The 18,183-nt window shown below is 33.5% G+C and overlaps 1 protein-coding gene across 2 annotated transcripts; it reads right to left on the bottom strand.

Moving 5' to 3' along the window:
* Positions 1-1,507: 1,507 nt before the first annotated feature.
* On the bottom strand, positions 1,508-11,974 carry SRT1 (sirtuin 1). 2 transcript variants are annotated; one of them, XM_088500961.1, is made up of 14 exons: positions 11,606-11,974; positions 10,136-10,165; positions 9,934-10,026; positions 9,441-9,560; positions 9,217-9,317; positions 8,372-8,480; positions 7,559-7,638; positions 6,800-6,878; positions 5,997-6,050; positions 4,759-4,855; positions 4,170-4,252; positions 2,589-2,656; positions 2,240-2,342; positions 1,508-2,020 (listed from the first exon to the last, which is right to left on the bottom strand). In XM_088500961.1, exons 1-14 carry the CDS (start codon positions 11,702-11,704, stop codon positions 1,721-1,723), a joined length of 1,416 nt encoding a protein of 471 aa, XP_088357087.1. In that variant the 5' UTR covers positions 11,705-11,974; the 3' UTR covers positions 1,508-1,720. The 2 variants fall into 2 exon arrangements, with proteins under 2 accessions (XP_088357087.1, XP_088357085.1); XM_088500959.1 differs by having other exon boundaries at positions 2,171-2,342.
* Positions 11,975-18,183: the final 6,209 nt, after the last annotated feature.

An 18,183-nucleotide genomic window follows, 5' to 3' on the forward strand; every position in this document is an offset into this window, starting at 1 on the left:
GTTGTATGTATGTTTTGTAACAAGAGTATTAAATACGGTCACCACTTGTTCCTTGGTTGTGATTTTTCTTGACAGGTTTGGTGTGCTTGGTTATCATTTGTTGGAATGCTATGGTCTTGCCCAGGGACGTTGAAGGAACATTTTATAAGTTGGACTGAGATATCAGCTAGCAAGGAGGAGCGCAAGAGGTGGTTGATGGATTTTTGTGCGATTACATGGAACATCTGGCTAGAAAGGAATCGAAAGATTTTTCAAAATAAAGGAAAAGGAGTTGATGAGATCATTCATATGTCCTTCGTGAACTATAAGGAGTGGTTAGGTGTGGATCCTTTTTGTTGTTGATGACAATGCCGGAAATAACAAGGGGATAAGCATTAGTGTTATTAGGAGTTGGCTAGATTGCTTTATGGTGTACACTGGTTCTTTCTGTTATTTTTCGCTCCACTTCTTTCTTTCCAAAAAAAACTGCAATCATAACCATGTATTAGTTATATCTAGTGAGGACTTGTGCAATAAATAGAGCACCTCCCCAAAATCCAACTAAGCAGAGAAGCAAGTCATAGCTTTTGTGAATGGGTGCAATACTGTAGAATGTATAGTAAAAATTAGATATTTTGAATGAGTGGAAGAAAATATAAAATTTCCATCCCTGTGATGATTTATTTTATTGCGTATGAGTGAAATATGTTAATTTATTACACCACTTTCTGAAATAGAACTTTGTCAGCGTGAGACAAAATGGTCTGAGAGTCAAAATATGCAACATAGTAGAAACTCTTGGCCACCAAGAAGGCAAGAAGAATGATTTTTTTTTTGGAGCACTACTTGCACAAACTCTTGCATTTCTGATTTTTTTTTTTTTTTTTTTTGGTTTGCACCAGGGTCTCCATTAGGCCAAAAGCCTAATAACTAATCCCTCAGAGGCACAAAATGGGTGACCCTCCCAAGCAAGCAAGTTTCATTTCTATCCTCCAATGAGTATCGAATCCGGGAGAGATGGTTAAAGGACACAGACCCTTATCCATCCATGCCAACTTGCGTTGGTTGCATTTCTGATTCTATTTCTGGCGTAGTAGTGGTTTTGGCAATATTCGGGTCATTTTGGTAGTTTCTGAGCTATGGCAGACTTTGTTAGTGGCTTTGAGCTATTTTAATTCCTATAATTTAAAAAGCCAGTCTTTTAAAATCATATTTTATAGTTTATACGATTTCCCAATGGCATGAATTAAAATACTTTCGCATTGCTACATGAAAATCCAGAAAAAAAAAATGAATCAAGTATGATAGTAAGTCAAATATCACCAATTTGAACATATCTTTTATTACTTAGATCTACAACCTTAAAGGTTGCTCTCATACGTTACTCAATGCACAAATAAATAAAATCGGGATAACACTAACAAATAAAATTAGAAATCAGCACATCACACATTTTTGCAAATTCAAAGACTAAAGATTAAGACTTCAAATTTCGGAAACTAAAGTGATTCCCATATGCAATGTCAGATGCTAAGGTAAATATTTACTATTATAACGGCACCAATACCCACTATAGTTAGTATCAATAAACCATTTTCAGTTAATCATATGCACCATTTGGGAAGACTGAGTGTAACATATCTAACAAAATTCACCCAGTCTCTTACAATTTCTCATTCCTGTCAGTTCTATTTTTTTATACCATACATACAATAAAATCTACATCTAAACCCTAGTATTACTATGATCTTGATTTACATTTGGACACTTTTGAACGCTTCCCAGATGATCCTGTACCATTGAAGCTTGGTTTTCTTCTTTTAAGATCACCGTTACTTCGAGAATCAGGGGATGATTTACTTGTTTTGCTGTGGTGAACAAGATTGGTTACAATGGCATATGTGGTGACATCACCCCTTGGTGTCAAGATGGTCTTTCTCTCAATAACATCATTCTGACCACATTTTGATTCAATAACTGCCTTCTCTCTTAGCTTTTGGAATATGAAATCCTTATCGAAGTTGAAGCAGTCGGTTGAACCCTGAAAAGATTAATAGTTTAGGTTTAGACCACACTTCTCAATACGCAGGCATGAAAAAATGGTTTTCTTTTGGATTAAAAACATAGGCATCAGACATTAGAAGGAATAAAAGAATGAACATGGTACCCCCAATTTTCTTTCAGATCATACCAAAGTGATGGCGGAGTTTTCGAATAAGAAATGGTATTTGCCATGAAAATGAGAGAGAAAAAACTTCACCTTGAAATCAACTGGAACATCAATTTCAAGGGACGAGCAGCCACAGCCATCACCGAAATTGAGTTTCAGAACCATTTCAAATGCTTTGTTATATGCTGTTCTCCTGTGAAATCAAGTCACCCATGTGATAAGAAGGTGCAGGCCATGACATGACATCTATTTTGAGTATCAAAACTTATTGGAACAGAATTATTTCCATTCCATATTCCATAATTTTTAACAAAGTTTCACTACTCCCAAATCAATTTTTAATCTCATCTAGTGTGTAAGGAGCAGTGAAGTGAGTAAAATCCATAAGAAAGAATATATATATATATATATATATATATATATATAAGTGTTTTAAAACCTTTTAAGCCGAAACGGTTGCCTATCAAGAATGGCTGCTTTGTAATCTTCCTTGTCTAAGAAGGATACCTGCAGAACAAGATAGGTATGCTGGTCAATTTCTGGCCTAGTGATGATTTTTTTAAACTTACATTCATGATAAGATTAGAATGGTTAATGAATGCATTACACCAGCAGCCAGTAGGATAGGCAACAAGAAAGAGCTGCTCTTGCCCTAATTACATTGGAAAACTAGGAGGATTTATCGCCATCGTTACGTTTACCAACAGAAAATACTTTGACTGGGAACAGGGATCAGAGAAAGGAAAGAGAAGAAGATATCAGGGGGGACTAAAAAGAAGAATCATAACTACATGGAAGATCAAGAGGGAAAAGGGAGAAAAAGGAAGCATTTTCAGCTTTTAAAACTCCAACTATAAAACTCTTAACATTACTATCCCTAAGTAGACAAAGCCAGCTCAATAAGCAATCAAATCTAAATTATTCATGGATAGAGAAAAAGTACTTAATAACTGCAAGCAAGAAAAAATCTAAACTACAACAATAAAGAGTTGGCTATATAGATCAAAGGAAAGTAATCTGTCTTGTAAATTATATAGACAAATAAATTAAATCCAAATGCTTCTCAGTTCTTAATGATACCAATTTAAGTGTTTCTGTCTACACTGCCTCTGATTTAGGCCACTGCAGGAAGAGGCAAAGGGGGTTGTAAGACCCAACAGTAATTAAATAAAAAGACTTTGGACAAGATTAGTTAAAGGTAGAGGAAAATAGAGAATAGTTAGTTGGTGTGGTTGAGCACTGTAACAGTTGAGAGAGTAGAGAAGCTTTAACTCTTCCTCATTGTATCCTTACAGATTCTATACAAATTACCCCCCAAATTGTTGGAGTTCCTCAGCACACTGCTGGGAATTCCCAATTCGATACACTAAATTTTATCTCTATTTCCTATTGCCAATATCACTTCTACCAGCTACACTCATTGAATCATATTCTCCTCATGTGTGACTATAGGGCATCTTCTCACATGATTGAGCCATCTTTCCTAAATAAGTGCCACCTCAAGTTTCGTTCTATTGCAATGCCTTTTTTGTTTTGGTAGATCCACAGATATCCTCCTGCTGGAGAGAATCATTCAAGCATTTGAGATCCCATAGAGAGGCATGAATCTCCCAACACCGGTTACTCGGCACCCAAGACCATTGGTTAAGGAGGAGTATCTGCCACTCCAACTCACCATGTCTAGGTCTTTGCAATACCTTTTAATACTATTGTATTTAATGTATACCGACTCCAGTCATCTGGTGCAATATTCTCATGTATACAACATTCAACTTATTCTCATAGCATTTTATTGCCTAATAATCAATGTTTTGTAGTTTTAAATACTACCAGAGAACAGTGTGAAACTTAAGTGCATATATACTATTGTAAGCTATACAGAAAAGCCCTTAATTCAATATTAATATTCTTAACTCAATAGTCATATTTTATTCCCATAAAATTGACAGCCAGTCTAGCAAACATGAAATGTGGGCCATAAATAAATTAAATGAGAAACAGACTAAACATATGAACTCACCTCAACAGATTTGATGAAAGGCAATGTTGCTTTCTGTCCATGAGCACTTGCAACTTGGAGAGTCCAGTTCACATATCTTTTATCTGATATCCATATGAATGAATTATGTTAGAGATATGAACCAATGTGTAATGTATGCAATGCTAGACAGTAAATCCATCATCTTGGTAAACTTTGTTAGTACCATAGATAAGACTTAGATTTGAGATTATAAGGGATAAAGGGAACAAGTTTTCACGGATGCTAATGAGATCAAACAAATATAAGGAATAGCAAAATTCATTGATTTTATTCAGTAATAAAGGGGCTTCATCCAGTTAATTTGATATAAATAAAATCTGAGATCACTATATCTAAGTTTGTAAGAAATTATACTAATTGTTGACTACAAATGCATCCAAACTTCCTTGGCCATTCATGATATGAAAAAAATTTGAACCAACTAAAATGCTAGTCAGGTAGGCCATTTAAGAATTGGGTCATGTCTTCCATTTTGATCATTCAAATATCTAGTAAAAAATGTGTCTGTGTCTCCGTGCATTCATAAGCTAAATGGACTCAATATAATTACAAACTAAATGCTGGTTACCAAGGCTCAAACCCTGCATTATGATAATCTGGAAAAGATCAATCCTTATAAAAGGAGGAATCTGCAGGTTAAGTTGGTCCATGACACCTGCAATTACCTGGCACCAATGTAATTAATTCTTATCAAAATGTATATCAGCATATCTGTATTCCTCATGGCAGGAGAAGAAAATTCAAGCCAGACTTATTCGCTTCAGATTGAACTGATATTAACATCTGGATAAGAATTCATAAGAAAATAAGAAATTTCATGAAACAGAAATGAATTCACACTTTAACAATGTCATAAACTTTTAAGAGACAGGTCAGGAAGGAAATTATCTAAGTAGTCAAAGCTTGTTTATTTTATTGATAACTTTAGAAAACATTATTTACTTACTTTAATTTATCTCAAATGCTACTAATGGAGCCATCCTTACCTAATTTGTGGTTTTTGACAATATTCATACAGGAAACAAATATCATGGTATTATCATAGAGGAGTTTCATATTACAACAATAGTAAGATCTACAAAGCATATCATTTACATGCTCTCTCGAATTTGATTCCTCTATAATGAGTCCTCACTCCTCACTTTGGAAAGAAGAGTAAGGTCTCAACCCAACATAAGAAAATCAAGGGAGAGGGTTAAATTGGGGTTTATTATGCATATGCAAGTAATATCAGCCACTGAATTTGACAATTGTTGAGAAATCTTTTTATGTTGACATCTAAACGGAACACTGTCCCTAGCGGAACTAAATTCGATTCTTTAATATCATACCAAATCCATTATATCTAATTAAAAATATAACCTAATCCAAAAGCTTTTCTTGCAGTATGCCCCAAAGATCACCTCAAATATTATAGTATAATAACTGTACCAAGGATAAGATTAACATAAAATATTTATACAATTGCATAATTTTATAAGATTGCATAATTGTTTATTATAACATCAATTCTTAGTTTAGAAACAGGAATTTATCGAGGAATAGAGGATAATGAGAAAGCAGTTTATATATCATCCAATAATAGAGAAGGCTGGGCATTAACAAGTTATTCAACTTCTTTTGTAACCCTTTCATCCCCCAGCTACACATCCTTATCTCTGTCATTGACTAGGTTAGTGCTTTTTCACAACATTTGCATCAGCATAAATTTTTAATGCAGAAAGCTTTGCAGGTAAGTAATGACTATAAATAGAGAGAGAAGGAAAACATCATCCGTAATCAAAGGGCAGAGGCTCAGATCAATACCTTATCTACAAAACCATGAATGACTAAAGCAGCTTTTTTGTCCTTCGGAGTTTTCTGCAGGTCCAAACATCTATAGTTAGATATTTACATTAATGAGAATGCATAGGCATGACAGCAATAATAAACTGAAACTTGAAACTTAAAAGCCAGACAACAAAATTAGAGAGGGACTTAAGAAATTGGCTATATAACTATGTCAGACTATAAATCTATAATACTAACTATAAGGAATAAGGAATTCCAATATTCTAAACACATTAAAGATATTCAAATGTATTATGGCATATGTTGGCCAAAGTCGGTTTCGGATTTGTCTAAATGATATCAATTTAAATCACTCCCTTGATCACCTTTACTGCTTTACATGCAAAGATGATCAAGGCAACCAAGACTTACTGTTATAATAATACTAGTTAGTGCTGTAAGAGCATGCAAACCAATAAATAACGGTCAGAAGGACTCGCATCTAAAACACAAGAAAGCAAAACTAAGAAAAACTAGCCAAAATATTTTTAAATTTTAACTGCATGGCAAGACTAAACTAAAACTACAGAACTTATGTGTTTTACCCATAAAATTTTCCATGGTTAATCGAATTAATTGAGCTCAAATTGGATCTATATTCCTTTTAGGAAAAGCAGCAAGTGTACCATTTTTTCCTTTACCTAGTAAGTAGAGAATAAGAGGCCTAAACCTCTAACAACAGCAAAGATAACTTCATTTTATAAGTTGGGAAGCAGGTTCACCCTGAATACCTGATATGATTAACATTCGGAAGCTGGCTAGAAGAAAATATGATATACCTGAAGATTTACAATAACAACTTTACCCCCACCACGTATTGCTTTCAAAGGCAAGTTGCACGCAGGAGTTATTTGCAGACTGCATTGAGATTTTTAGCCACATTATTGCAATAAAAAAATTGAAAATCAAGAAAATAATTTAATGACATGGAAATGAAAATGCATTGCTCATGTATTCACTTCAACATGGAGTATACGTGAAGCTTCATGTTCTTGGTTGAATGTATGTCTAGTGTAATACGCTGTTTATATCCATATCCTTGGCTATTAACTATTAAGTGATGATAAGTTACATTTTTCTTCTTCGCAATTCCATTTATGTTGCAAAATTTAGTTTCCTTCCAGAATATAAAGATGCAAATAGAACCTGTAACTAGAGATGGTTCAATTACTAGGATACTCCACTACTCTGCTCTCAAGGTCAAGCACTGTTAGTTTAAATGAAACTAATCTAATTTTGCATATCAATTTCGCTCTCCATTCTACCAAAAGAAGCTGGTTTATGAAAATAACAAGGTATTACCCAAGCAGTCAAGCTTTTCTCACGAAACTGTTAAAGTCAATTTTATTTGGATCTGTTTAAAATGAAGGCTGATTCTGCACAACCCAAAACAACTAAACTTGTACAAGTGAATAGGTAGGTGGGGACTGGGGACTAAGACAGAAGTCATTGGAATCAATAACTAATAAAAAAAGCTAGAATATAAAGTAAATGAAAACAAAAGTGTAACAGGAATAAATCATAAATCCTATTACTACCTTGTCCCCAAGCACAACACTATATCTGCCTGTTTGCAGTGCTTCTCTGCAGGATCCATTTCCTTTGGAGGCAATGCATCCTTTATACACAAGGAGATAGAGACATGCTTAGAGTTAAGAAAAAGCAGGCATATATATTAGACAAACAAAAGACAAACGTTCGTTAACATGTCCTTAATTATACACCATGGCACAGTAGTTGTCAGAAACATTAACAGCTAAAATCAATTAGTAGTCAGTGTCATGTTAAGGTTAGCTTGGTGAAGGACAATTTCGCCCAATAGACAACTTTCAGCAGTTCCCAATATAACAGTTACTTTTCCACTTTTTAGTGAGAGTATGTGTGGCTGCATGTAGTTGTAGTGTGTTACTTGTTTATATATATATATAGTACTGAGTCTGCATCAATGTAAAAGAAGACTAACATGCCAGGAAAGCAACAATGACCATTATCTATTGCGTGCAAAAAATGTACATGGTAGCCATGGTGTGCATGTATAGGCAAAAGTAACAAGAAATGAAGAAACCAAATAATGTATGTTGTTGTCTACAATTCAATATTTGAAGGGAAAAAAGGTCATTATTATCAAAAAGCACAATCGCGGGGGAAAAAAATTCTGCAGCTAAAACACCCATGAAAAGGCAGCAACCAAACTTGACATCTGCAAAACTGCAATTCTAATAACAAATTATTGACTCGATATCATATTTTAATACCAAAGAAAACACAAGATCCACTAGACAGACAACCATAATAAATCATATTAGTTAAACTTCAATCAAATTGCCATCAAATAAATTAACATTATCTACCTCCCAGTCAAGGACTGTATCCTTGAGTCTTGCTCCACATTTTTCATCTGAACAGCGTCGTGATGTCTCCTTTAAACCAATAGTTTCTACCTCAAAGTCACGAAAGTACCTTCAGAGGTTTAAATCATATGATTAGATTATGATCATTTAAAACCATATCTTTAAAAACAAGGATTTGTAGTTGACTGATATAAACCCCCCAAAAAGCAAACCAAGAAGAAAACCATAATTAAAAAAATGTTCACTTGGTGGTTATGTTGCTTCTGCATAACAGGAGCAAGCTGAAAATTATTTATAAGAAATGAGTTCATTTGAACAAAGTTGAATATGGAAGAAAAGAAGGCGTAACTGAAATAACTAAAATAACAAAAACTGGCAATGACTAAATCAGCGGTGACTTAATGCAGAAAAATCAGGACAAATCTAAATAGAAAATTTCACAAAGTCAATACAGGATGGAAAAGATTAAATATTAGAAATTACAATAGGGCTTTAATTTAAGAGAAAAGAGTTCTTGATGCTTGCAGCTTGTTCTGTTCATACTTGCTGCCATACTGTAAATATTGGTACCTTCATAGAAGACATATGATTGGTCGGAAATTGATCCTCTCAATTTTTTTTAATCGCAATTGATCTTTTAAAGTGCGATCTCACCCCATACAAGACATTTCTTTCACATGTTTTTCCTTGATCTCACTTAAGTCTCGTATGGTGTGAGATCATACTTCAAAGATCAATGGAGCAAAAAAATTGAGAAGATCCATTATGATGATTGGTCAACTAATCAACTCCCCCAAAATGACAGCCCATGCAAAAGTAGGGATCAAAGGGAAGTTAGATCTTACTCAACCCCGCAAGAAGGACATGTTTCCATGAAAGAATTCCCATGCAACTCAGCTAGTTTCTCCCTTGGTATTCCAGATCGAAGATGGAGACCATCAACATTCTATCATAAGAAAATAAAATATCAGAAGGCACCCAATAAAAAACAAAAGCGGAAAAAGTGAACATTTTTTCGCATGTCTAGAGAAAGAAAGTGTATACATAATATAAAAAACAATGACTCTACCTGACTGATAACAAACTTTAAAATACCAGCCTTTTCTAGTTCAACTAGAGCCATATGAGTCAAACTTGGCATCGCTCGATGAAATGGCAGTGATGCTTCAGGCAAGGCTTTACCTTCACGCTGTAATGACATAGAAAATACGGATAAGAACCTGACATGAAGTCAAATCCCACAATTAAACCAGATAGCAAAGACTATGAAAGAATGTGCATTGCAAATGATAGCAGCATCTGAATTAATTTTTAATAGCTTTGTCCAACAATATCAATTATCACAGTACTTTATGACTCTTCAGTAGAGAAACCTACATTTAACATAAAATTTTGGGTTCGATTTCAGTTCAACAAGATAAAGTGTAGGAGACATGTTTCTCTTTGGCAATCTCAGGTTCAAAACATATCCAAGTAACTAGGCTAGGAATTAGGATAAATCATGGGAATAAAAACTTAATTTCATCAGAGAATAAGCATTTGCAAGATTCAAAAATCATCACCTGAAGTGTCCAAATTCCCTTAGGACCTCTAAAATCGGGTATACCACAAGAAGTTGATATTCCTGCACCTGTAAAGACCACCAAGTGCTTACTCTGCAAGTAGAAAAATGAATATCAAGTTAAAAAAGCATATCACATAAATATAAAAAGATAAAGAGGAAAATATTTTATGTAAACATTAACAAGTAGCTCCAATTGATACCTTTTTAATCATGATGGCAAGTCGCTCTATCTGCAATGAAAGAAAAGTCAGCATATGAAGGATTAATTCTGGCCTAGGGAGGTAAATAGGTAATGAAGGAAACGTATCTACTCTTTACAATATAATGAAGGAAACCTCTCTCTAGGAAATAATGGCCGTATTGTATTCTTAGACAATAACAACTAAGCTTTATCACACTAGATGAATTTGGTTATGGTAGCTAAGACAAGACAAGAAAAAATGGAAAAAATCATGGAAAATGTGGACATAAAAAACGAGAGATGATTGAAGAAACAGCATGTATGATTCAACCAAATCCCAATTCCCAAAGAAAAGAATCCAATATTGAATAATTGACCAGAATATTCATGAACAGAAAAATGGCTCCATATCTGCATAAGCAATTTACTGCACTCTGCACACATACATATGGACAAACCTAAGCAAATGCCACTAAAAGGCTCAACGAAACTAAATACTACCAATTATAACAAGGCTAGCCACAATTGTCTGTATATTGACAATTTTAAGTTTTAACCTATTCAAACAAATATGGATGTTCAATTACACCTATGCCAATAGCATTAAAAGCCACCCAAAATTGAATTATAACTTGTGATGACCTAGCTAATGAATTTTTTATGTCAATTATGTTTGGATCAACAAACATCATCAATTGCATGAATCAACAAACCCAATCACCATTTATGCATAATATCTCTAGATCCTTAATCAGAGTGCTATTTCTATAATATAGATAACCATACTAAAGAAAAACTAAATGCCATTGGTTCCTAAGATCCAAAAAGTTATGAAAACAACCCTAGCATCCACCATGCCATGGTTGTTTAATAGTACCATTGACACAATCACACAAATAATATCCTCAAGGACAATGTATTTTATGTGAAATTTAAAATCACAATTTGTGATTTAAAACTAGTCAAACCAACTCATAGCGCACTTTGAAAAGGATCAACTGAGCCCTAAGTCCTTCGTAATGATAATCATAGAGCATAATTGAAGATATCAGCAATTTTACGTAAGGCAATACAAAAAAACAACCACTATCTCTAGCATATTAACCAACGTCTAGCAGAAACTCTTCTACATTGAGGTGAAAACCTAGTCAACATTTCAATTATCAATGTTCCAAAGCATCATTAACTAAAATTCAAAACCATTGCAATAAGACAAAAAGCTCATTGATTCCAATGTATTTCTCGCCATCCTAATCCAGCTCAGCACATATCATAACATGCATGCTGATTATGGGGGAAATTCAACCTAACCATTAAAACACATGTAAGGATCAACAACAAAGCTTAATCTTGCAGCATTTCTCGGAGAAAGATCATCCACAAAATGTTTCGTTACTGAAGAAACAACAAAAGATTAAGCAACAAGAAACACCAAGACATGGGAGAAAAAAACAAGAAGAAGGTGAATGGAGAGAGAAAGGAGACGCACTTTTTCTCTCAAAAGGTGAGAAGCATCGAAATGCTCAACCATTCCAACGTTGCCGACATCTTCTATGTAGGAAAGCTTCTCTGCGTACCCAAGAGACATGTTGATTGGTGATGACTCAGAGACTGTTCTCAACGATAGGAATGGCAATGAGTCAGAGCAGCCACTGAGAAACAAAGGCAGAGAGAGATCATCGAGACGGTGACGGTGACGGCGACGCGGGAGGAGGCAGAGACAAGGCAAGGAGAGGGAAAGGGCGGCAAGGCGAGGGTTGAGAGACGGAGAGTGGGGAACGGTGAGAAACGAGGGTTGAGAGACAGATATTGGAGAGTGAGATTTTGAGACTGTAGAATCAGGGTTGCAGGAAAAAAAATGCATAGAAAGGAATGTTGTAATAAATAATTTTAAATTAAATTTTTTAGTTATTTTTTATATTATAATTAAATTTCTATTAATAGTAAAATAATAAAATTAAAACAATTTATAAATTGTAAATTTATTATTATACTCATTCTTTATCATTTACATGTAGGGTGTTCGCAATGCGATTTTGATCGATTTTGAGTCAAAAATTCATCTGATTCAAACATTAATTTTACTTGCAGTTAGGGGTAAGCACGGGTCGGTTTGATTCGGGTTTATAGAAAATTAAAACCGAACCGATCAAAATATAATTGGTTTGGTTTGGTTCGGATTTATATTTTTTTTGTACATGTACCCGAACCAAACCAAACCGATTAAGAACGGATTGGTTCGATTTGGGTAATTGGGTACCCGATGACTTTGAAATTCATAAAAAAAAAAAACTAAATTTTTATCTTACAAATTCAACAAGTACAATAAACATGTAACATCAATAGAAATAATCCAATCATGTTAAATACCAAATACATTAAAAACTAAACTCATTAAAATCCAAACATATTAATAGTGAATAATTTTTGTCTAATGAAAAAGTCATATATATATTTTTTTATTTAATTAATATACGATCAAGTTCACGGGTTGGTTCGGGTTCCGCACCCCCAAAACCGATACCCGAACCAATCACTAACAAAGATCATCGGTTTGATTCGGGTTGGACCCGATTACCTGTTGATTCCAAAACCAATTTAATTGGTTCGGTTCAGGTTCGGACGGGTAATCGGGTACTTGCTACCCGTGCTCACCCCTACTTGCAATATGATTTGGATTGAATGATTTTTTTAAAAAATCCGATCCAATTTCAAGCGGTTTGGATTGGATTGGATTTGCAATTTTGTAAATTAAAAAATTAAATATATATAACAAGTCTCAACATCAAATTTTAAATAATCAGTAATAACATAACAAGTCTTAATAATATCTTAAAAACTAACGATAATATAACAATAGAAATAAATAAATCACATTTTGAACATAAAATATTTATTAATAATAATAATACATGAATAATTAATTATAAATATAATAATAAAATAATAACATTATAGCACATTGTGTGATTTGGATTAGATTGGATCGGTTATAAAAAGTAGATCTGAAATTCGATCCGATCCAACGGTTTGTAAAAAATAAAATCCAATTAAATCTAAATTAATACGGTTTTAATCGATTTTCGATTTAAATTAGACTGAATGGGCGATTTAATTTAGATCCGTTTAAATTTAAACGCCTCTATTTACCTATGATTTATACTCTCTTAAATTTATTTTTTCTTTACATTTTTTATCTTCTATATGCTTCTCAAATTGCATAGTTTAAAGTCACCTTCTTTTAAGAATTTCAAATTCGAGAAGGCTCAACAAAAAAAATACCTAAATTTCTGTGAGAAGATGAATATTATTCTTTTTTTCTTCAACAATAACGGAAGTATATTGTTTATGGCAGAATGTCAACATACAACTTCTTTCAATAGATTGATGATAATGAAGATTTGAAGTCATCAAATAATTATTAGTATTTTTAATGGTATGAGATTACATTTAATGATGTAGGATTATTCATTTTACTTTTTTGCTAGTTAAGTGTTGGCCAGATTTTAATAAAACTAGTGGCTTCTTAGACTTTCTCAAAGTATTAGACAGATAAAATAAATTAATACATAATCATCTTCGACAATGCTATCAACAATCTAAAAGATCAAATATCACTCTACTCTTTGTAATTCTTAATCGACCTGTTGACTACTTTCGCAATACCTGTTGTTCCTACCCTTACCCAACACTATGACCCAGGTCCAAATTCACCAAAAAGGTCCAATCCAAAGATTGGCCTTCGTCACCCACCGACCTCCTTGGAAGAGGTCGGATTCGACACAGACTCCTTCCCAAAGAAGTCGGGCTTGATGGATAGCTGGCAGATAACACTTATTCAAATAAGTAACTGCCCCTAAAATCTCTCAACCTACTTCTAGGAGCCATATCTCAACTACCCTAAGATAAAGGGACGGTTATCCACCTTGAAAGGTGGAACTACACCAACAGTGGTTATTGGATCACCACTATAAATACACTAACACCCCTCAGGTATCTCTAAGTTTCAATATTCTCTAAACCTATTGACCCCTTTGCTAACTTAGGCATCGGAGTATCTTTGCATGTACCACCCCCCATTCTTTCACATACACAAGTCAGACGGCGGCTCCCAGACGCAAACCAAGTCAGAGACCACCTCCTTTTTGACGTTTGAGCCAATTCTTCAAACCCAATCCACCATTCTCAGGTTACCTACATAACACATGTTGACACTAGTGCCTTTCCTTTAGGTAATTCAAGAACACATCAAAGAACCAACTCCTATTGTCCTTAGTTCTACTTTTATTGCAGCAACAACAATTGAAAAGCAATTGTCAAATTTCTCCTAATAGTAACTTGCTAAAAATCCTTGCTTCACTACATCAAGACATATGTACATCCTCGTAAATCTATGCCAGATTACTAAGGTGCTTTGAGTTGATGTCGGGGTTAACTATTAACTTTGATAAATCAAGTTTAATTTCAATCAACTGTGAACATCATTGGACGTACAACATGTGTAACTTGTTGGGGTGTAAGGAGGTCTGCCTCCCAGTCAGATATCTTGGCATTCTCTTAGGAGTAAACCCAAGACTGGTCAGGACCTGGAAACCGATAATTGACAAGGTAGAGGAGAAGCTCAGCCTGTGGAAAGCAAAGGTCCTCAATAAAGCGGGTAAACTGGTTCTTATTAAGTCTGTGTTAAATAGCTTGCCAGTATACTACCTGAGTCTGTATAAGATGCCAAAGGCAGTGGCAGAGAAGTTGATATCGCTGCAGAGAAGATTCATGTGGAGTAAGGAGGAAGGCAGGAATGGTCTGGCACTAGTTAAGTGGGAGGTGGTTCAAGCCCTGGAAAAAATTGGGTGGTCTGGGGATAGGTGATGCCGTGGTCAGAAACACTACACTACTGTTCAAGTGGTGGTGGCATTTCTCAAAAGAAGAATGTTCATTATGGAAGAAGGTGGTGTGCTCTTGCCATGATTTGAACCCAGTGTGATGTTATCAGCTCAAACATTACCTACTAGAGGGGGTCCATGGAAGTATATATATATATATATATGTCAGCTACAGTTCAAGAATAGTGCTGTGAAAGATAAGATGATTGCGGAGTTGTCTATGGAGGTAGGTGACGGAAGGTGGATTTGGTTCTGGAAAGATGTCTGGCTACAAAGTGGTCCATTAAAGATGAGTTTTCCGATATTTTTCTCCATTTCAAACCAAAAAGGATTAGTCATAGGGGATTGTGGATTCTGGGTTGGGTTTGAGTGGATCTGGAACTTCCATTGGAGGCGAGACTTATATCAATGGGAGTTAGATTTAGTGGTTCAATTGCATGAGACGTTAAGACCTGTAAAGCTGACACATGATAAACAAGACATAATTTTTTGGAAGTTTGATAAGGAAGGTATATTTTCAACTAATTCTTTTGTGCAAGTAGTACAGTTAGAATCTCTTCCGGAGGATATAACCAGATACAGCTTCACAAGAACCCTATGGAAAGGTTTGGTGCCGCTACGAGTGGAGTTATTTATCTGGTTTACTCTGATAGGACGAGTAAATACTAAAGAAAGACTGCGTAGATTGGGAATTATTAGTCAAGGTGATAACATGTGCGTTTTGTGTAATAAAGAAGTTGAACATATTTATCATCTGTTCCTAGGGTGTGAGTTTACTTGGCAGGTATGGTGCCAATGGCTATCTGAATTTAGGAGGTCGTGGACTATTCCGGACTCACTAAAAGAACACTTTGAGAGTTGGATAGGTGTTGCTAACAGGAAGATAGAGCGCAACAAGTGGCTTATTTACTTCTTTTCGGTTATTTGGAACATTAGACTAGAGAGGAATGATCAGATTTTTAATAACAAGGGAGGGAGTGCAGAGGACGTATGTCAGAAATCTTTAAACAGTGTTAGAAAATGGAGTAGTTTAGATCTTTTTTGTTATTGACGGCTATGCCGTAGATGACATTAAGAAGATTTTTTTCATACTTGTTTATGTGGTAATATTATTTTGTTTGTCGCGCTACTTTATTGTGTTGAGCTCTTGTTCAAAAAAAATTCTTATTATTCTTCACACATCTATATCTGTGACATATAATGTTGCATGCTTCTTAATAATTTTCTTAAACTCGATAATTGACATTAATTCTAATTCCATGAGAAACTAATAGTCTTTATTTATCTCTGTTTCATTATTTTTAGAGTACCTTCTGTTTTTTATCATGTCATCAAAATTTCTCTCATAACTATCGATTTTTTCAGTTTAATATCTCTCAAAAATGTCTCTAACTTCTTTATACTAACTTGATTTATATTAATATTTTTTGTATTTAGCTAATATGTGTTTTCACTTTTCAGGACACAAGTTAAAGTTATCAATTAAAAAAATTTATATAAAAAATATATAAATTTTAAATTTCTAATACATTTGATATTTATTTATTAAAATAAAAAATGTAAAAATGTCTATTAATAATAATTTTTACTTGTATCTTTAAAATATATGTTAGTTAAACCATAACAATACAAGTTATTTATAACAATATATAATGACAAATATAAATTTTGGTGTTCAATTTTATTTTTTAATATTGTCCTTAATAAAAAGCAGTTATTATTATCATTTTTAAAATATGGTGAAAATTCAGGTGAAATCGACTTCACGTGAAGTTAATATCTGAGAGCCGTTAGATGATTTGACTAATTTGACTAAATTTTCATCTAGCGGCTCTCAGGTATCAACTGCACGTGAAGTTGACTGCACCTGAGTTTCCACCTTAAAACACGGATCGTTTTTCTCTCTCCATGTACATTCTATCGTTACTCCAAAAAAAAGGGTAATGCTAGGGAGACAAAAAATACAACCAGAGCGTGCCTTATTTAGCATTTATTAATTGTCGCAACAATTAATAATGCTAAATAAGACAAATTATGGCTGTTTTTGGCTAATTTTCTTTGATTACCAAACATTTTCGAAAAAAAAAAAAAAAAAAAAGCAACTTTCATCTCTTTCACTTTGCAATCAATCTGCCATAATAACAAGTTAACAAAACAACTCATCTTCTCCTACCTCATTTTCATCTATACATTCCTTATTTCAAATTAAAAAAACTTCTACCATTTTTTAATACATAATGTCGAAACTCACAACTTATGGCTGCCAAAATGCTTGATGCTGACATCTTTCAAATTGCAGCTTTGGTCGATTACATCTTGACACATCTTCTACATATTCATTCTAAAAAAATCTTCTGAATCATTACTTATGTATATGGTCAACTAAATTTCATGCTAACTATCGCACATATGTTGAGAGCATTTCAAAATAGATAGCGTATTAACTATTAAGTTTGAGTATATAGTAATAAAAGAGAGAAACAAATATTCAAATAAAAAAGGGCTGCACATTGCTAGGTTTTGAATTCGGAAGTTAAACAGTATTTTGTAGACAATAAAGTATGAAATTATCTGATTTCAATTTTAGTAAGTTGTATTTGGATATAAAATTCGTAAGGAAGAGTGTTTTAGGAAATAAAATTTGTATAATTGAAAAGTATACATAAAAAAATTAATGCTCAAAATACATTTAAAGATATAATTTATTAATTTTTTTTAATCTGTTTTAGATTGGGATAATATTGATTTTTTTAGATATGAGTATGACAATAAAATATTCAATTATTGATTATTAACTATATTGAGTTTTAGTTTTTCTTTCATTTTCATTGCAATTACTTTTCTATTTTTATGCTTCAATAAATCCATTCACAATTATTGAACAATGAATATATTTCATGCGTAACTTCCACGTGTTGCCTTTTTTTTCTATTATATATATTCTCTAATATATTCTTTTAGTCTTTATTTTTTAAATATTTTTTTAACATTTTTTCAACCATAACACATTCTTGAACCCCCGATATAAAGAGAAGTAAAATATGGTAAATATTATGTTATTTGTATCATGGTTATGTTTATAACACTATGTGTAAAGATAGTCTTATCTTCCTTTGGTATTAATTTAATTATTTTTTCAATTAAATATTTGTTTCATAGTCAGATGTGATATATTTGTTATAAAAAA

The sequence above is a fragment of the Arachis ipaensis genome, chromosome B1, assembly GCF_059453495.1.
Source record: "Arachis ipaensis isolate K30076 ecotype BB chromosome B1, ASM5945349v1, whole genome shotgun sequence".
Classification (NCBI taxonomy): Eukaryota; Viridiplantae; Streptophyta; class Magnoliopsida; order Fabales; family Fabaceae; genus Arachis; species Arachis ipaensis.

Excerpts from the sequence above, each read along its gene's own strand:
- SRT1 (XM_088500959.1), bottom strand. The coding sequence starts at position 11,704 with ATGTCTCTTGGGTACGCAGAGAAGCTTTCCTACATAGAAGATGTCGGC. Across the intron at positions 9,318-9,440 it reads TAAAGTTTGTTATCAGTCAG|AATGTTGATGGTCTCCATCT; the intron begins GTAGAGTCATTG and ends TTCTTATGATAG. Across the intron at positions 6,879-7,558 it reads GTGTTGTGCTTGGGGACAAG|TCTGCAAATAACTCCTGCGT; the intron begins GTAGTAATAGGA and ends ATCTCAATGCAG.